At 33.6% G+C, this 20679-nt stretch overlaps 5 protein-coding genes across 5 annotated transcripts; 4 read left to right on the forward strand and 1 right to left on the reverse strand.

Moving 5' to 3' along the window:
- The first annotated feature begins 311 nt into the window (after positions 1–311).
- LOC124931282 (high mobility group B protein 3-like) lies at positions 312–1764 on the forward strand. Its single transcript, XM_047471715.1, has 8 exons — positions 312–416; positions 503–557; positions 656–760; positions 885–942; positions 1032–1076; positions 1168–1248; positions 1336–1425; positions 1519–1764. Exons 2-8 carry the CDS (start codon positions 511–513, stop codon positions 1534–1536), a joined length of 444 nt encoding a protein of 147 aa, XP_047327671.1. The 5' UTR covers positions 312–416; positions 503–510; the 3' UTR covers positions 1537–1764.
- A 2176-nt stretch (positions 1765–3940) lies between these two features.
- LOC124930672 (glycine oxidase) lies at positions 3941–6667 on the reverse strand. Its single transcript, XM_047471007.1, has 9 exons — positions 6227–6667; positions 5837–5986; positions 5392–5606; positions 5215–5285; positions 4974–5136; positions 4674–4842; positions 4428–4586; positions 4256–4344; positions 3941–4142 (listed from the first exon to the last, which is right to left on the reverse strand). Exons 1-9 carry the CDS (start codon positions 6570–6572, stop codon positions 4047–4049), a joined length of 1458 nt encoding a protein of 485 aa, XP_047326963.1. The 5' UTR covers positions 6573–6667; the 3' UTR covers positions 3941–4046.
- Positions 6668–8057: 1390 nt separating this feature from the next.
- On the forward strand, positions 8058–14243 carry LOC124929523 (protein S-acyltransferase 21-like). The gene is made up of 10 exons (XM_047469908.1): positions 8058–8474; positions 9018–9131; positions 9217–9337; positions 9752–9957; positions 10310–10378; positions 11669–11740; positions 11864–11992; positions 12500–12580; positions 12665–12877; positions 13171–14243. Exons 1-10 carry the CDS (start codon positions 8430–8432, stop codon positions 14101–14103), a joined length of 1983 nt encoding a protein of 660 aa, XP_047325864.1. The 5' UTR covers positions 8058–8429; the 3' UTR covers positions 14104–14243.
- A 147-nt stretch (positions 14244–14390) lies between these two features.
- On the forward strand, positions 14391–18063 carry LOC124929524 (MLO-like protein 9). The gene is made up of 15 exons (XM_047469909.1): positions 14391–14687; positions 14767–14824; positions 14902–15167; positions 15273–15389; positions 15849–15903; positions 16015–16103; positions 16247–16321; positions 16410–16498; positions 16595–16644; positions 16737–16777; positions 16867–17040; positions 17133–17168; positions 17337–17404; positions 17499–17559; positions 17648–18063. The coding sequence occupies exons 1-15, from the start codon at positions 14559–14561 to the stop codon at positions 17954–17956; spliced, it is 1617 nt and encodes a 538-aa protein (XP_047325865.1). The 5' UTR covers positions 14391–14558; the 3' UTR covers positions 17957–18063.
- A 304-nt stretch (positions 18064–18367) lies between these two features.
- LOC124930633 (cysteine protease XCP1-like) lies at positions 18368–19806 on the forward strand (the record flags this gene model as incomplete). The annotated part of the gene is made up of 4 exons (XM_047470961.1): positions 18368–18860; positions 18973–19208; positions 19310–19450; positions 19543–19806. Coding segments are annotated over 4 exons (1086 nt in total), but the record flags the coding sequence as incomplete, so codon positions are not given.
- Positions 19807–20679: the final 873 nt, after the last annotated feature.

Raw genomic sequence — 20679 nt, forward strand, 5'->3', positions numbered from 1 at the left:
ACCTTGAGAAAGTAAAAATATTTTTGAATAAATAAACTTAAAATATATTAATATATAATCATAAAATAAAATATTTTGTTATGTAAATGAAATAAAATTGATCTCTCATTAAATTAAAATATCACTCATTAAATAATTGAAAAAAAATAAAAGATTGAAAATTAAAAAAGGAATTGAAATAATTTGAAATATTGATAATTAAAATAACGTTAGAGTTAGAACGTATGGGCCGAAAGCACAAGGATATGTGACATGTCAAATAATTTAACGTCCCGCCTAAACCCTCCGATTGCTTTGTTCATTTACATCTTTACCCGTACGCTCTATATTTATTCTCCTTATTGCTTCATCAAAATAAAAATATCTCAAATACCCTAACCCTAGCTCTTCTCTCTCAACTTATTCATCCACAAAAGGTACCTTTTTTTTTTAGATCTGTTTATGTTTTTTGTTCAATTTGTATTCTCTTCTTGTTTCTGATTAAGCGATAATAATACTGTAGGATTCATTATGAAAGGAGGTAAATCGAAAGCAGAGTCTAAGAAGGCTGATGCAAAGTATGTTTTTTATGGGTTTTTTTTTTCCTCTTATCTTCGTAATTGGTTGTTGAGATCTGGGTTTTATTTATTATTAAGATCTTGTTCCATGATAACAGGCTTGCTGTGAAGAAAGCGCCCGCTAAGGGTGCTGGAAAATCTGCTAAGGCAGCAAAGGACCCTAACAAACCCAAGAGGCCTCCTAGCGCTTTCTTTGTCTTTATGTATGTTAAATTTCATGTTTTTACTCAGATTTTGATGCTGCTTGAAATAGTTTGTTTAAAGATCTGATCTTGAATACATATTAGATATGGGTTTTTACTCAGATTTTGTTTTTGATTATTGTAGGGAACAATTCAGAGTAGACTATAAAGAAAAGCACCCAAAGAACAAATCTGTGTCTGTTGTAAGTTATTTGACTTTATATAATTGATACAATTTTCAGATGCAATTTGTTTAGGCTTGTTTTTGAATGCTTCACTTGGGTTGTTGTAGGTTGGGAAAGCTGCTGGAGAGAAGTGGAAGTCATTGTCTGATGCTGTAAGTTCTGTTTTGTTCTTATGATGTGCAGTGTTATTAGACAATTCTTAACTTGAAAATGACATTTTTGTTACGGTTTTGAAACATTTAGGAGAAAGTTCCTTATGTTGAGAAAGCAGAAAAGCGCAAGAGGGATTACGAGAAGCTAATGGATGCCTACAACAAGAAATTGGTGAATACCAGATTAGTTTGTTTGTTTGTTTTGTTTTGTAAACAGAATCTAGGTTTATACTAACATATTTGATTAATCAAATTTCAGGCTGGAGAAGTCCCTGATGAAGAAGAGGAATCTGACAAGTCAAAGTCTGAAGTCAATGATGAGGATGAAGATGATGATGGGTCTGATGAGGTTTGTTTGTTTGTTCTGATTGGTTATTGGTTTGGATATGATTGGATTGGGTGCTTATTTTCCTTTGGAATATGTTTTTTTCTTTCTGAACAGGAGGAAGATGATGACTAGGAATGATGGAATTCAATTGTGACAGAGATAGCTGCTGTTCACTCTATGTTTGGGTCTTTTTTTTTAATTGTTTAATAGTACATTTTAACTAGTTCATTTTCTATCATATCTGTTTCCATTAGAAGGATAAAAGAGTAGATAATCAGGTTATCTTTTGTATGGCAACATATTTACATAACTATCTATCTATCAATCTATCTTTAAGTTAATTCAGTTATTATTATTATTGCTGCTGTGTGGTGTCTATAGTTAATTACTTATCCTATTCATCATTCAACCTGTTTTTCTATTACATTGTTGTATCTTCTATAGCCTTTGATTCCTGCTTCATTTTAAGCTGAATTTGAAACATTTTCTTCAAGATGGTCCCTAGTAGTATACTGAAATTATATTGACCAATTAGTATCAATATTGAAATTGTACTGACCAAGTAGTACTAATGTTGGATGTTATATCAAATAATAGTATATTGTGCACTAACAGTAATTTGTAAGTGTTCATAGAACATCCTTAGAGGTTGAATGTCCAATCTTCTTAATGATTGGGTTTTTGCATCATGATGTGAAAATGAAGTATCATACATATTCTTTTGATAGAGTATTAGGTAAAATCTGATCTGATTTGAGTTGATATTATTGAGGTAAAACCTGAGATCTGAGTTAATGTTATTGAGGTGAATTCTGATATGTTTTTATAGATAGGGTAATATTTTTTGTTTGTTATATATGATAGAATATGTCTATAAATGTCATTATGGACAAAGATGATAATTCTTGCTGGAAGTATAATGGAATGGGATGAAAACTTGTTGAATTCTGAGAATTTTTTGTCCTGTATTTGAAGCAGTTTTTGTACTTGATTTTAGCATTTTTGTGCTGAATTTTGAGCAGTTTTTGTGTTATTTAAGATTTGAGCAATTTATGTAAAATTATGTTTTTATTATTTTCATAAATTTTCAACAATTAAAACTGATGTTATATATCGATCAAACTATGCTCCACTTCCAATTTAGGGTTTGTTCAATTGAACTTATTCCAACATTATTTCACTTTCTTTCTATCAATTAAATTATTTAATTTATTCACTTAAATATTAAAATATATTCTATTTTATATTATTATTTTATTATTATATATTAATATCCTATAAATCTTTTATCAAAATAAAATTTTCGCCTCTTCAAAATCATCACTCATAATTAGTTTTTAAATAATTCAGGTTATAACTAAAACCACTGATCTCCTAAATAAATTTAATTCAAATTTTTGATTTTAGTTAAAATAGAATAATAGAATATGCTAAATAAATGTATCATGACATGTTACAACACATATTTTTTTTCATTTATTGGATTATGTAAAAAATTTTTAATATACTTATTTTGTTTAGTTCTAGGATAAAATTTTTTAGATATATTTTTTACATATAATATTTTTATAAATTAGTTAGTGATAAGAATTGTGTTTACAAGTTATAAGTTTGATTATTGAAATTTGTTTAATACGATGATCTTTAGTTAAAATTTCGGATTTGAAAACAAATATGTAAGGACCTCTTCCGGCTCCCGCAATCAAAGATAAAATAAATATAAAATTCATTTATTGAGATCAAATTGAATTACAAAATATTTACTGTTATTAAATTTCTAAAAATATATTATATTTTAATTTTATTCGATTAAATTAAAGTATGACCAAAAATATTAGTTTATGTAAATTTAAATATGTTTAATTTGTATAAACTGATAAGTTACAACTATAAATTGAACTAAAACGATGTTTAACAATCAATTTTTATTATCAAAATAGTTAGATGGATGTTTTCTAAAAATTGTCAAAGAAAATAAAAAAGTTAAAATTTTTATTTAATCAAGAGAATACTTCTCTCAAAACTTGAGGGGTGCACTAAATTTTTTTTTTCCAAATAATTATGTTTATATACTATTAAAAATATAATAAATTTATATTATTTTAAACAAAAACATACCTAATTTAGTTAGTTAAACATGTCAATACATTCAATGATTTTGAATTCTATTCTTTTTTATTTATCTTATTTTATTTGTCGGGTTCTAAGCAACCGCCTAGCTGACCTTACCTTAAGGCCGACCCAACATATATCACTTAATTTATTACCAAAATTATTCTTTATTTTTTAAAAATAAAATATAAACAAACATCACTACCTCAAATAACCACCAATATGATTTTTTAAATAACCCAAAACAAGATTTAGTTTGATATTAATTTTTTTTTTTTTGAATTTTACCAACTACCAAAATTAATATATTCCCTATCAAATTGCAATCTCATTTACTTGAGGGTATAATAGTCAATAAACTTTAAAAAACTAGTTTTAGAAAAACTTAAATAAAATAAACATTTTACCAAAAACCTAGATAAAATCCAAAATAAAAAAACTCTAGAAGAGAAGTTGTTAAAAAAAAGAAAAGAAAAGAAAGGAGCATTGATTTCGACAAGTTCATTATGGCTATGGAAATGCGACCGAGATTAATGAGATCGAGACTGCAAGGTGAAAGGGGAAGGATCAACTTTCAGAGGATTGCCCAACACCATGTCAACAACCATTTCAGCTGTCCCTAGGGCCTAATATAAATAACATAAAACACCAAATTAATAATTACCCACTTATTTTCGAAATAACCATATACCATTTCATTTCATTTTGCAATTATTATTATTAAGAAAAGAAAGATTACCAAAGAAAGGCCTTCTCCTTCATGTCCAGCAGCTACAAATGCATTTGGCAAGCCAGGGATCTGCCCAATCATTGGCTTCCCATCAGGCACTGCACAAAGTAGAATGTTAGTTCAATGAATGGCCCTTACTCCTTAAAAACATAAACTCTCAAGTTCAAGTTCAAACTCTTACTGTAAGGCCTTAGTCCAACCCTCACTTCTCTGCTATTCCGCAAATTTTCAACATTTATCTTTCTTAATGTCGGGAAGAACTCTCCTGCCCTCTCCCATATGCTATTAAGAATACCCTCATCCATTTCCATGTCGAATCCCAGAAACTGCCGGCTGCTGCCTGAAAATAGATACATCTTTGTGATGAAAATAGTTACAGCTACTAAACATAGAACTAAGATGTTATGTGGAGGAGGAAGGAGGTTACCGAGAATAAGGTTTCCAGATGTGTCCATTGTGGCCGTCATAGATATAGATGTTTGCACAGGATCCGATACTGAGCCCAAACCTGCATCTTTATGAGCAACGTAACCCGCCTCCATAATGCCATGGTTTAATTTGAGGGAATTGAAATTCTCTAGCACAAGAAGATGACCCTAACATGGAAAATGTATTCACATGTTATGAACAAAACATTATAATAGTTATCGTAATCTCATACTTTGCCAAGACTCATTGCTAAAAGATCAATTTAGCAGACATAAATGAACTTACCATGAACCCTCACCTTTCGAGGCTTTACAGGTACATCTAGCATAACATTGAAGTCCTGCATAAGGTTGTGCATCAATTTCCCACTCCAACAACCAGCAGCAATAACAACAGCCTTCTTACAACCCAAAGAGTTCTTCTCAGTCAGCACACCATCAACCTCGCCAACATAATCTGACCTGATAACAGAAGAACAATTTTATCAATTATTTTAAAACTGATTCGAGTTCAGAAAAAATAATAATAACAGATCCAACCTTAATAACTTTGTCACTGGTTCATTATAGAATTCTGCATATCTGCCTTCTGGCGCATACTGTCTATTAACCTGTGAAACAAATGTATCAATTGGTAGAAGTAAAATAAATGTAAAGGGAAAAGACTCATCGTTCTAGTAAGAAAATTCCTTAATGGAAGAAATAATGCTGGAAGACCTTCTCAAGATAAGCCACAGCACGTCGAGCATCTAGTTGATAATCATCAGGTACGAATGCGGCTCCAACATTCTCACTGACCAGCAATGAAGGTTCTTTGGAATGCAGTTCACTACCCGAAACAAATTCTGCACTTATTCCAGCAGCAGAGAGTTCATCCGCCCTTCTCTTTAGCATTTCAGATTCTTTGGTTGTTCTGCCAACCAGCAAGCTACCTGCAATGACTAATCATTATGTCTCTGTTTGGATATTATAAACTCTCCTAATTAAGTTCCCTTCTTTGACCAAACATTAACCGTTTTCGAAACAAACAACTGCATTCAATTAACAAGGGTAAGTAGAAGAGAACTCAGAGGGCAAAAAGACGACAGTATTAGAGAACAATTAACTATATGAAAGTGGTGCTTAAATGATAACTACATTACAGAAAAAGAAAAAGCAATACCAGTCTTCTTCCAACCAAGTAGATCTGAAGGGTTCATTCCTTTGTCTTGTGTTTCTCGTGCAAGTGTTTCCCATAAACTACGGCTTCTCATGGCAAGTTCCCATTTCTCATTCTCAGGTGTTTTATGAACCATCCACAAGTATCCCTGCCCTACAAACCCCATCAAAAGAAATGAAAATCCCTAAACATCTTTAAAGTAACTCCCTAAACATGCAAATCATCTTAATCACTTCTTAATTACTCCAGATTTCATAGACTTTCTTTAACCCACTTTAAGTGATCTAACATAATAGTATAGTGGATCTAGATGCAGAAATTCTTGAAAAAATAAACAAAGAAATGGATGCACTATCAGGTAGTCTATACATGAGTTAGGGGATCAAATCTTACCAGCACCAGTGGCGCCAGTGCCAGAGCATGGAACGGAAGCGTCAACGACTGCAACGGAGAGGTTTGATTCGAGCAGAAACTGGCGGGCTATTGTCAGACCGATTATTCCTGCTCCAACTACAACGACGTCGAAGGAGTGTAGAGCGTTGATGCTGCTGCTGGATACGCGAGAGGATTCAAATCTAGATTGATTAGTTTTAGCTGACAAAGATTGGATCAAAGCTCCGTTTCTGAAGAAGCTTGATCTGGAGAAATTAAGAGGCGGTAATGTTTTCGGGAGTGAGCAAGGTAGAGGTTTTGCTTTAGTGTTTAGCTTCGGAGTAACATTCAGAGTGATGGCAGCCATTGTTTCCGGTAAGAGAAAGTCGCCGGAGCTATCGGTGCAATTCGAGAAACCCTTGTAAAACCTCACGACGACGGAGTTCCGACAACTCCGGGAATCGGACGACTAAAATAAACGAACACACAGGTTCCGACAAAATTTAAAAAAAATGTAGGGATAATTCTTATTCTTATCCTTGAACTTTTTATAAATACTCAAATTATTCTTTAAAATATATATTATTTATTTTATTCTAATACTAATAAATAAATTTGAAATAAATTAATATATATTTTAAATTTAAATAGTGCTACTTTCTACTTTTTATTTATTTATTTATTTAATATTTATATTTTAATGTTTTTATTTAATAATATTTTATTGTCTCATATTTCATTTGAGAGAAAATTACGTTTAATTATTATTAGATTAAAAGAAAAAAGAAAAATAGAAGAAGGGAAGAAATACAAATTTTATTATTTTTTCAATCAATAAAATTGTGTTAGGTCATTCTCTATCTATTTTTTTTTTTAAATTCTATATAAATAACAAAAAATAATAAACTAAAAGAAATATTCAATGAAAAGTAAGTACACGAATGAAAGAATCAAAGACATTACATGTTGGTAGGAGTAAGAAAATTTTTAATATGTCTCGAAACGGCTTCATAATGTCCTGAAATGGTAATTTCGGGTCCCAAAATGGCCATTTCGGGATAATTTTTTTTCTTCCTGAAATATTTTTTTTTTGTCCCGAAATGGTCGTTTCGGGATCCAAAATGAATGGTTTCGGGACCCGAAATGAGCGCTTTTGGAACATGGGGACACCTAGCAAGCCACGTCGGATTCGCAGACCTGTTTTCGTTAAATCTTTCGTTGAGTTTATGAATCCTCGTAACGACTTATTGTTGTTTTGTTATATATATACTAACATCAAAACATAAATAATTAATATATTTAATACTATATTTTTTATATATATTTAAATAATTAATAAATACTCATTATTTTAATTCATAATTTTATTATAACACATTTTTTTAATATAAAATATTATAATTAAATAAAATTAATAATTAATATTATTAACCCACCACGTAAGTCAACCTGAAAGAACAAAATATAATGAATTTTAGTTGGAAAGTGAAGCCTAGTTATCCTTGTTTTAAAAAATAAAAATATTAATAATATTATTATTATTATTTATATATTTATGGGAAATCTGACTAGACATTATTTAAATTATTGATGTTATAAATAAACTCTACTATAATATAATAAATTAAATATTTATATAATTTTTAATATATAGGAAAAAATAAAAATAATATAGGTGGTACATTTGCTGTTTATTTGAATAGATTAAGATTAGCGGTTAGCAAATAGATTATATTAAATTAAACAGTAATTAACAAAGAATTAAAAAATAGATTAGATTAGAAGGAAGAGTCAGTGTGTATGAACTGGAAGTCCTTCTCTGAGTCAAATAGTTTATTTCTTCTTCTTCATCTATAACGCTCGCTCAATAGAAAGAAAAGGGAAAACTCAATTCCACACCAAAAGAAAAAAGAAAAGAAAAGAGATTCTTCAAGGGGACCCCGCTCCCCCCGTTCCACGTTCTTCAACGGCTCATTGGTGGATCAATCGACCTTCTGAAACCCTAGAACTCTGATAATGCGCTTCACAAGTTACCTTTCAATCGAAGCTTCTAGTACTGAAGTTTCGTCTGCGATTCATGGCTGATCCAGAAATCCACTAGACTTACTGTTTTCATTTTTGATTCATGTCATTGACTGACTGACTGACTAACTTATGATGACCTGTTCTTGCTTCTTCAAGGTTCTTTGACTATTAGACAACTTCCTCTTCTCTATATTTCCTTATGGCTCGGCGACATGGCTGGGAACTTCCTGCTCATACCTTTCAGGTACATTATTTTCTGTAGCCCTGCCCTAAATATCTTATATTTCTGTGGAATGCGAGCAAGCATCTAGTACATTGTGAGGAGGAGGACATGTATTGTATGTAATCTTTGCGGTAGATTCTATCAGATTGCACCTTGCCATAATTCTGTGGAATATACTTAGACAGACAATGATGTGTAATTGCATGTTAAAGGGTAGATCTTGATGAGTAGGAACCTCAATAAAGACTGCACTTTGATCTTTTGTTTTCTTTTTCCAGAAAAAAAAGGTTTGATCTATTTAATGGACACATATGTTAAAAAGTTCCACCTGCTCAATGGTTTATCCTAGTGTATTAAAATGAAGATGATCTTGAAAGACCAAGAACAAATATGTGTCTGTTTTGAACTAGAGATCAAATTTTATCTTGTGCCTGACTAACTGCATATGGCTGTGTATCATGTTTTTGATCTTATTTTTCTAGTTTATTCAACATATCTTTCTTCACGTGTAAATTAAATGTATCTGTGTAAAACATTTGTGCTAATTCCTGGATTGTTTAACAGGTTGTTGCCATAACAGTATTCTTCTTGCTGTCTGTTGCATTTTATGCATTCTTTGCCCCATTTCTTGGGAAGAACATCTATGAGTATATTGCTGTTGGTGTCTATTCCTTCCTGGTAAGCACAATAGTATTCAACTCAACCAACATTGCCTGCTTTGCTACAGTACCTTGACATACACACTTTTTATTTTGTCTCTCAGGCACTCTCTGTATTTGTACTTTACATAAGATGCACAGGCATTGACCCTGCTGATCCTGGAATCCTAATCGAACCTGACAAGACACCTCCTTACATATTACCGAATGATACAGTTGTACCTGGTTTGTGCTTATCTTCAAATTAAGCAAATCCCTCCAACCTATTTTTTAAATTTATGTGCACACTTTTGGCCAGAAAATATAGGCACAATATTTATTTATTTTTATTGAAAGGGAGCCCAAAGATAGAAATAGGAGAGAAATACTTCTTGGGTTCCCATGTATAGCATTATACAAAACATAGTCAATCGTTATATTTGATGCTGATGATTTTTGGTTGAATGAATCTATGCAACATGTAGACCAACTAATAACGATGAATAACACTTAGGTTGTTGTACTGCATTATTATCCCTTATTTTTCACTTGGATGGGTAGTAGGTCTTCGCTCCCAGAAGTTTATCTTTCTTATAGATAGGATTTCGATTTATTTTAAGTCTTAATTTCCTTTGTTGTTTTTTTTTGTTGTGAGATCAGGAAATGGATCCTCTGTTGAAGAAGCTGACAAGATTGAGCGCAGAAATAGAGAAAGGACTTATATGCATGAACCGGGTTGTTGTGCAAAAGTTGGAGGGTTTTTATGCGGTTGTGTTGTTATTGGTGATTGCCGCAATGATGAGGAATTTATGAGGCAGCATTCTGGTGAAGAAGATGCTTTGTACTGCACATTGTGCAGTGCCGAGGTATAAGTTTTTTTGTTTTGTTTTCTTACCAAAAAATTGAAACCGGCTTCATGTTCTACAAGTTATTGAAGATTAAGAGTTCTTCTATTAAGCAATGGAGGTCACCTAGTTTATGTCCTGAAAGTTGATTACTCTCCCATCCCAAATTAAGAATGTTATTCTTTTTTGTGTCACTACTCACTAGCTATTTCTTTTGTTTTATTGGAAGAGGCAGAGGATAGCTTTTTATTTATAATTTTCTTACCACTTTCTAAAACTAAAATTGTTTATCTCCCCTTTTATTTGATTTACGTCCAAGAATGAAAAAACATGTTAAAAATTTAAAATGCTTTTCTCTTGGTTTCTTCTTCAGGTTCGCAAGTTCAGCAAACACTGCAGAAGCTGTGATAAGTGTGTTGACGGATTTGATCATCATTGCAGGGTATATATAATTTTTCTGTACCTTTTCTCTATATTACCTTTGCATTTAATCTTAAGGATTATTCATGTAATCCATCAGGTTGAGAGAATGAGAGGCATGCATAAATTTTTCTGTACCTTTTTTTTTTTTGTATATTTGAGTAATATCTTAAAAGGATTATTCATGTAATCCATCAGGTTGAGAATAGTGTAACTGTAAGGTCTTAATAAATGAGAGCACTTGCCAATTAAGTTGGGAGCTCCTTAAAAAAGTAGCCAGTTTATACTATTTGATATGGTGTGAGGTATTTGTGTTCAGAAATTGCTGATTTTTTTGGATGGAGATAGAAATAAATGTTTTTGATATATTATTCTCATAATAGGTTATACCTATTTATACAAGCACGAGGGCTGATTTTCCTTAATTAGGATAAATCAGAATCCCTAAAATATCTCACTTAATATATTCTAATTTACTATTATTAAGGTAATTTAGAATGACTAGAATATCTAAACTAATTTATTCTAATATATATATATAAATAAGTTAGAGAATAAAATAAAATAATAAACCTAGTTTGTCTATTTCCACAGAAATATATCCAATTTGGAAACAATTATTGTTTTATGTTTTGTTTTTGGATCCGTTTCCAGTTACAGTAACGTTTGGAAACTAAATTGACATACATATTGGAAAATTTATTTTAGTTTTAGTCAATGCAGAAACAATAACAGTTCATGTAATTCATCTCATCGTCCAAATATGAGGCATTAAACATATTAATTTGAGCTTAAAATCATCCAAACTTGAATCTTGATTCATTTTGAATATCATGCCTTCATAATGGACGAAGATTTAATAACAAGTGTTTCATATTCCCTCATGGTCTGCGTTGTTTTTGAGTGTGGAAACTCAATGTTCTTTGCACTGCTATTTGATACCCCTTCTAGTTCAATTACATTTTGAACTGTTTGAGTATGATCCACACACTAACCGCAATGAATGTTAACGGGCCATTATAGCTTCTCTTAAATGGAACTGCCACAATTTGCATAAAATTGGTTTTGTAAATGTGGAAATACAAGCTAGCTCTTGATAGCTCACGATCCAAGTGTATTACATGGTATATTTTTTGTATGATAATGTACATATAGTTCTAAGTTCAAAATATAGGCATGCCAGTGTTTGAGATATTTGCCATCTTGAATCTAGCTGTAATAAGTTTTCTAAGCTAGTTAAACCTTTGAACTATTTTTTTCTTTCTATTTGTGGGCGTTAACATGAAATTTTGCTATTTAATTTTTGGTGCAGTGGTTAAATAACTGTGTAGGAAGGAAGAACTATTTTTCATTTGTCTGCCTAATGGCTTTGAGCCTAGTTTGGGTAAGTTCAAAAATGAGTTACTTTTTCATTCTCTAGTTTCTTACCATTTGGACTTCAAGTTTACTTTCTTCCAATTAAAACTAATATATATTTTTCTGCTTGATGACACGCCCCATGCATCAGCTTTCTTTTGAATGCGGTGTTGGGGTTGCGGTGCTTGTTAGATGCTTTTCAGATGCAAAGGCAACAGAAAGGCAGATAAGAGATAGGCTTGGAGATGGATTTTCTAGACCCCCTTTTGCAACTGTTGTGGTACATCTTCTTTTTTGTGCTTGCAGAAACATTTTAATCTTTTTACACTGCTCTGAATTATCTCAATACATATTTAAATGAACATTTATGAAATTGTCTAAGAGTTTGATAAGCCTAAATTTCTAAGTGTTTATTTTTGAATTAATTTCCTTTGATAACTGTTGTTTAAGTATTTGTATTCAACTCAAATTAAGATAAACAAATCATTACTTTAGTAGGTTATGAATGACTTAACTAGATAATACAGTAAAAGCGTACAAAAGACAACTTTAACCCCTGCAAATTAATGAAATTACATCACTATAATGGTGAAATAGTCTTTAAGTACTTTTTCGAGACTAGTTCCACCCCTTATCAAATCAACTTATGTACATGTACTTAAAAAAGATTAATTAATTTTATTTTGTTTATTCGTTTTTTTTCTAGACACTTAAAATATTTGGTATTCAACTCTTTCTTTCAGTTTTTTATGAAACAAACACTAAATGTGCATTGTGTTCATACCAGGCTCTGTGTACATTTGTCTCTTTTCTGGCCACAGTGCCTCTGGGGGAACTTTTCTTTTTCCACATTATTCTGATTAGAAAGGTTAGTTAGCTCAATTCATACACTTCTTTCTCCCTTATGACACCCTTTTTCCATAGAAAGAAGCAATACTTCTTTTTCATGCAGGGCATCACCACTTATGAGTATGTTGTTGCTATGAGAACACAAAGTGAGCCACCTGGACAGTCTGTTGATGATGATGGAGGCGAGCAACTCAGTTTACCATCTTCTCCTACATGTTCGGTCGTAACTGCTACTAGTGGAAGAAGCTCTCTCGGAGTTGGGCTACAGTATAAAGGTGCTTGGTGTACCCCTCCAAGAATATTTACGGATCACCAGGTACAGTTCAACAATTTTATCTCTTATAATAGAATACAGTTAGCCCTTGTTCGATTTTGGGTTATCTCAATGAGAGTATGTTATTTCAAAATAACAATGTTCAGGGGGGTTATAAAAGACACCAGGAGTATTAATATATATAATAAATAAAATAAAAATAAAAATAGGGTATTTAGTGGGTTATTCGAGATTAAATTAAATAACTCAAACCGAACACGGCCATCCAAATAACGTACACTGCCTTTCCCTTAACAAATTTAAGAAAATGTATTAATGCCATATATGCTTTGCAGGATGAAATAGTTCCCCAGTTGGAGCCAGGACGACTACCATCCACAGTGGATCCAGATACAGTTCAACAACCAGATAAAGGCAGGAAAGCACCTCAACAACGTCCAGTCCGAATAAGTGCATGGAAGCTCGCGAAGCTGGATTCAAAAGAAGCGATCAAAGCGGGTGCGAACGCAAGAGCTTCGTCATCAGTTCTCCGTCCAGTTAATAATAATAATAATCCCCGAAACCAATCTTACGACAGCGATCAGTTATCCAGCACCAATGTGAGTGTAAGAAGCAGTCCCGTTATTATTGAGCGAAACTCTAGACCTGGACCATCGCGTGCCTTCTCGTCGAAAACCTCGTACCCTCCAAGCCGTGCCAGCCGAGAAGATCTCGAATCTTGTGCACACAGCCTGAGCAATATGAGCAGTCCCCATCTAAACCGAAACAATAGAGATCATTTCAATTTCAACCCAGTTTATCAGCCTTCGGCTAATCAGTCTCCTTGGTCGGGTAGGGCAAGCGACGGGATCGATACAGATGTTGTCGATAGTCTTACTCGAATACCCTCAAGAAGAAACATCACCACCAACAACAACAATAGCAATTCAAAGTCATCTGTTTTCTGGGATCAAGAATCGGGTCGGTTTGTGTCTTCGGCCGCTGCTGCTGCTGCTGCTGCTACTCCATCTTCAAATGGTTCAGGGACTGAGCTTTTGTATAGCGGTCAGTCGATATTCTTTGGCGGACCACTTGTGAACGAACAATCGAACGGCAGCAGGGGTAGAAGCGTTTCTGGGAATTCGGTTTCGGGTGCTGCGGTTGGGAGAGGTCCTAGTTCTAGTTCTAGTTATTATTACCAGCAGGGTAGATTGCAGAGGGGAGGCCAACTGCCTGTGTTTGTTCCCAGTGATTCCTTCCAAACACAGTCTACTACTAAATCTCCTTGACAACATTAGATCTGATTGTGATGTTTTATGTTACTTACAACTTATACTCATTTAAGCTTCTTCTTTTTTAAAGTTTTTTAATTTTATGATTTATTTTTATTGGAGAAAGTTAGTGAAAAAATATTGACTGGTTTTGAATATAGGTTGATTCTTAACCGGTAGATTTGATCTCCTTTATTTAATGAGGGCTGTTTGTTGTTCTGAAATAACAACTTGTTCATAAGAAATATGCCCCACTAAAAATAACGGTTACTACTCCCTCTCATACAACAATCATAACGCTTCTCCTTCTCCTTTTCCAACCCCCTCCTCTATGCCCTTCAACCGCTCATTATTTTGAACCCCTCTCGTTTGTTACTTTGTTGATTTGATTTGATTTGATCTCTCTCGGACGCACATTTCCCGTTTGGAGGCCTTGGTTCGATCGAAGTTTCGGTTACTAATGAACTGTAGAAATGACGGGAGGAGGAGAAGCAGGTGCGAGACAGCTTGATCAAACGCCAACCTGGGCAGTTTCTCTGGTTTGCGGTGTAATAGTTATTATATCGATAGGTCTAGAGAAAGTTCTTCATCATGTTGGGGAGGTAAAATTCATTTGTTTCACTGAAGAGAGAATAATAATGCTTAATTGAATTGAATTGAATCGAATTGATTGTGTTTCAGTGGTTTGAAGAAAGAAAAAAGAAAGCTATGCTGGAAGCACTGGAGAAGATTAAATCTGGTAAGAGGAAATCGATGATGCATGCAAGTCAAGTCCAATAAACTTTCTTGTTAATTTAATTGTTTACAATTTTGCAGAGCTGATGGTTCTAGGGTTCATTTCCCTTCTGCTGACATTTGGGCAAAACTTCATTTCTAGCATCTGTATTCCTGAAAAATCTGCAGATACAATGTTGCCATGCCCAGTTCGAACACGAGGTGCCCCCCAATTCGGAACTGAGCACGCCTCTCCCGATTTAAAGGATGAACCGGAAGCAGAGCCTGCGACTCACCACAGAAGGCTATTGTTCTCTCAGCATAGACTTTTATCTGGTGGAGAAGACCATTCAAAAGGATGTAAGCTGGTAAATCTGCATGCAACTTCTCTTCTTTCTTCTTCTTCTTCTTCTTTTGGTGATATTTGATTTTGGAGTTGATCATGACTTGACCGAAATGTTTATTATTTCAAGGGATTTGTGCCTCTCATATCTGAGGGTGGGCTACATCAACTGCATATCTTCATATTCTTCTTGGCTGTCTTTCATGTCATATATAGTGCTATAACAATGACTCTTGGAAGATTGAAGGTAATGTTAGATCATTTAACTCAAACCATTTAAACATTCTTAGAAGCTTTATGAGTACTTAAATCACGTGGGTTGCCGTAATTATTACGACTGAGAACATACTTCCAATCAATCATTGCTTATACTGATCGATTTATCACTAACTTTTAATCTTTAGTCATTATTCTAAATGACGTCTTTCAAGTTTTATTTCTGCTATTATTCATGTGAACAACTTATTCAATTCTAATTAAAAATGTGGTAATGTCTTCATAAGAGAATGTAACCTGAACAACATGCATTTTCAAAGGATTTATTGAGTATTTTAATTTCAATGGATTAATTTACAATGTCAAATAAATCAATTTACACACAATGTTTTATTTCTTTGACTAATTAAATAGTTACAGACAAGTCATAAGTTTTTCATGTCTTACTCTTTGCATGTGATTATATTATATAGTTCATTTGATCATGCAGATACGCTTGTGGAAGGAATGGGAACGAGAAACTGAACAGCAGACTGAAGTGAATGGTAGGTATACCTTAATTAAATATGGCTAGGCTTGGTGGATAACTCAAATCATTTCACAAATCACATAAAAATCTAGACTCGTTTATAAGTGCGAGGCTGTCTATTGTGCAGATCCTACAAAATTCCGGCTTACTCATGAGACATCATTTGTCAAGGGACACACAAACTTCATGACCCAGACACCTTTCCTCTTTTATGTTGTAAGTAAAATCATGGGCACATATAATTGTTCAGACTTTTAATAGAAGATTTTATCGAGTTAAAAATGAAGAATCAGATTAATACTGATGATTCATGAGTGAAAGTTTCATATTTGCATCAATGATGAAGTCCTTGATTGCAGGACTGTTTCGTTCGTCAATTCTTTAGATCAGTTCGTAAAGCTGACTACCTGTCCATGCGACAAGGATTTATCTCTGTGAGTGACAAATGCTTGAATCTGTGTGTAAAGATTAAAGAATGGATGTTTGTATTGTAGACTTAATGAATCACTTATGTTCATCTAGGTTCATTTAGCACCTGGAAGTAAGTTTGACTTCCAAAAATATATTAAAAGATCCTTAGAAGATGATTTCAAAGTAGTTGTCGGAATCAGGTATTAATACTGTCTTTTATCATCTCATGTTTGAATTTTTCTTTTGTGAGTTCAAAAGATTTTAGTTCATGACATTGTTTATGATGCTTTCTTCAGTCCACTGTTATGGGCTTCTGCAGTATTATTTCTCTTTGTCAATGTAGATGGTGAGTGGTTCAATTTTTTATTTGATTTTTCATATTATTTCATCTATTAGAATGCTTATGATCGATCGTGTTCCCCTTTGATTTCCTTTCAGGATGGGAGGGTATGTTTTGGTTGTCCATGATGCCTCTAATTGTGAGATTTTTCCAATTCCAATATTTCTTCTTGTTTTGCAACTTGTACTTGCTCTAAAAAATAACTCAAATATTTTGATCCATTAAAAGGTTACCTTATCTGTTGGAACAAAGCTACAATCAATCATAGCTCAGATGGCCATAGAAATACAAGAAAAACATGCTGTCGTTCAGGGCATACCACTTGTGCAAGTATCAGATAGACACTTTTGGTTTAGTAAACCAAAATTAGTTCTCACTCTCATACATCTTACCCTCTTTCAGGTACTTACCAATCAATATTACATCCTTATTACTATAGGTGAATTAGAAAACTCGCATTCGTTTAATAACATCTCGTTCTCGTTTAACCTCAGAATGCATTCGAGATAACTTACTTCTTCTGGATTTGGGTACCTTCTTATTTCTCTCAATCAACCACCTGTTTCTTCATTTGAAAATGGTTAACTAGGGCCTTGTTTGATGAAGTGTTATTTGGATTAAATCTAGGGCCTTATTTGAAAACACAATAAACAAGGTAGGTATAGGAAAAACTTATGTAATGTGTCTTTATGTTGCAGTATGAATTTGGGCTGCGGTCTTGTTTCCACAAGAACTTTACCCTGACCATAACCAGAGTGGTTCTTGGGTAAGTGAATAATTTGATGATATTTCCAATGTTGGGAAACATCCTGTCAGAATTGTCATCTGATGAAGAAAGGATATTATTGTTTACTGGACAGGGTAGCAGTTCAATTCTTGTGCAGTTACATAACACTTCCACTATATGCACTAGTAACTCAGGTACATATATATATATACATTGCTGATCAAGTGGGTGTTTTGAATTTAATTTTGGTTGGAAGTTTATTTTGAATTTGGTGTTTGTTAGATGGGATCGACGATGAAGAGGTCGATCTTCGACGAACAAACATCCAAGGCACTAATGAATTGGCACAAAAACGCGATGATGAAGAAGAATCAAGTAAAACCAGCTACTGGAAACACAACTGCCACCCGCACTTTAGGTGGAAGCCCGGGTGACTCACCACCAGAGGGGTCTCCAAGATTGAGGACTACATCGGGTCAGGGTCATGAGAGTGCAAGTGGTCGACAGAGTGCAAGTGAATTTGAAAACATAGATATTAGTGATAAGGAGGAGGTTGGGCATGGACAACGTGACCTACTAACAGGCTCTTGAATGTGTAACGTTACATTAATATTAGTTTTAGATTTTTGTTTTTTCTTTTAGGCCTTGTAAACTTTGCTTCTCATTTTACAACCTGTCTGCAAAGAAACCGTGACTCAATTTAGGGTTCAAAATATGTAAAGTAGTGTTTTGGATGTGTGTAATAAAACTGAAACCTATGTTTCAAATTTTGGTGTTTTTTTGTGAATGTCTAGAGACAGAAGACAGTCTTCAACCTCCTCAATAATATGATGAATAAGTAATTAAGTAGCTTTGATTCAAAGGTAATCACCAATATTCTCTATCTTTTTGCTTACAGAATTAATTGAGCAACTTAATTAATTAGCTTCCAAGCAACACTATCAAATCTACCAAATACTTGTATAAATATCAAACCTAGATAGTTTTCATTAATATTCTAAATTAACAACACTTCCAATAATGTCTAACTTACTAGTTCTAATGTCCCTCCCACTATTTGTGAGCTATTTTCTTGCTTCGGCTGATCGCCATTTCTCAATTGTGGGCTATTCCCCTCACGACCTTTCCTCCCAGGAAAGACTCGTCCAGCTATTCGAGTCTTGGATGGACAAGCATGTGAAAAGGTACCCAACTGTGGAGGAGAAGCTACGCAGGTTTGAGCTCTTTGTTGAAAATCTGAAGCATATCGACGATAGGAATAAGAAGATCGACAATTACTGGCTTGGGCTTAACGAGTTTTCTGATTTGAGCCATGACGAATTTAAGAAAATGTACCTTGGACTAGTCAAACCGGATGATATTAATGACAAGCGGTCGAGGAAGCCGACAACATCTGATGAGGAATTCGCATATGGGCATGTTGTGAATGTGCCCAAATCAGTGGATTGGAGGAAGAAAGGCGCGGTCACCCGGGTTAAGAACCAAGGCTCATGTGGTATGGTATAATGATCCATATATATATTAGAAAATGATAAAAATCCTTTTAAGAAGCATATGGTACAGATATAATGTGGAAATTTGAGAACCGGTGTTGATTTTGAAAACAGGGAGTTGTTGGGCGTTTTCAACTGTGGCTGCGGTTGAAGGAATAAACCAAATCGTAACGGGGAACTTGACATCTCTTTCGGTACAAGAACTGATCGACTGCGACACTTCGTTCAACAATGGCTGCAATGGGGGCCTCATGGACTATGCATTTCAGTACATTATCGACAATGGTGGGCTTCACAAGGATCAAGACTATCCATATCTCATGGAGGAAGGCACTTGCGAGAATAACAAGGTCACTAACAAATGTCCCATTTAAAAGATTTATTCCAAACTTAAATAAAAAACACTTAAAATTTGAACAATGTAACAAATATACATGTGTAAATACAATAGGAGGAAGAAGAGGTGATTATGATAAGCGGCTACGAAGATGTGCCACAAAACAACGAGGAGAGCCTCATCAAAGCGCTAGCCAACCAGCCTCTCAGTGTGGCCATAGAAGCCTCGGGTAGAGACTTCCAATTCTACCGTGGTGTAAGTTTTTATAAACTAGCATGACTGCATGAATTATACTATTTGTACCTAAATAAATATTACTCTAATTCTCTGTATTGGTTTGTGTACAGGGCGTGTTCGACGGGAACTGTGGGACTCAACTAGATCATGGGGTGACGGCCGTGGGGTATGGAACGAACAAAGGATTGGACTACATAACCGTGAAGAACTCGTGGGGTACGAGTTGGGGCGAGAGAGGGTATATTAGGATGAAGAGGAAAACCGGCAAACCTGAAGGAATATGTGGTATCAATAAAATGGCTTCTTACCCCGTTAAGAAGAATTGATAAGTACAATTCACTAGTAGACCTTTCATTTTTTTATGTAATGTGCTTATTTCATTTATTGTATTTTACTACAAGTTGAATTCAGTCTTAATCAAATCATAATTAAGATTTCTCACATGCATTTTCATCTCTTTATCTATAGACACATTCCCAACAATTATTTTGTTTTGTTTTGTTTTTTAAATTTTACTTTTTCATTAAATCACAGTCATGTGAAGATCAAATGTATAGTGGGTCAAAATAATCAGCAAATATAAACTAAGTAATGACATGATTTGTAACAAATTTATAAATTGTAGCTAAACAAAAGAAAAGTGTCTTTCAACTAACTATTTTGACAACAACAAAAAGAAGACTTTTACCAGTACATAAATAAGAGTTTTGCGGTGTATTTATGTGCCACTATTATTTTACCGGCGCTTAATTTAGTGCTATTTGTGTAGAATTGACAAATACCCATCCATATATTTATGCCGGTAAAGAATCAATATATGCCGGTAGCATTAGTTTTTGTCACGTACATTTATGCCGGTAAGGGGTTGATATGGTGTAAATATTTTACTGACACATAAATTACGAGTTTTAAATAGCCGAACGTCGTTTATGACCTCGATACATACATAAATTTATGGCCGTAAAGAATGAATATACACCGTTACAAAGTGATGGCACATAAATTAATGTCGGTGGGTCAATATATACGGTAAACATACTTACTGACACATATATTTATGTCGGTAAGGGGTTAATATATAATGTTTTTTACTGACACATAAATATATGTTGGTAAGTGATTAATATACGCCCGAGAACATTGTTTACTGACACATAAATATGTGTCAGTAAAATGACACATAAAATTACGCTTATATGCCGGTCCATTTATATTATGACCTTTTCATTTTTTATATAATTTATAAA

This window comes from Impatiens glandulifera, chromosome 3, assembly GCF_907164915.1.
Source record: "Impatiens glandulifera chromosome 3, dImpGla2.1, whole genome shotgun sequence".
Classification (NCBI taxonomy): domain Eukaryota; kingdom Viridiplantae; phylum Streptophyta; class Magnoliopsida; order Ericales; family Balsaminaceae; genus Impatiens; species Impatiens glandulifera.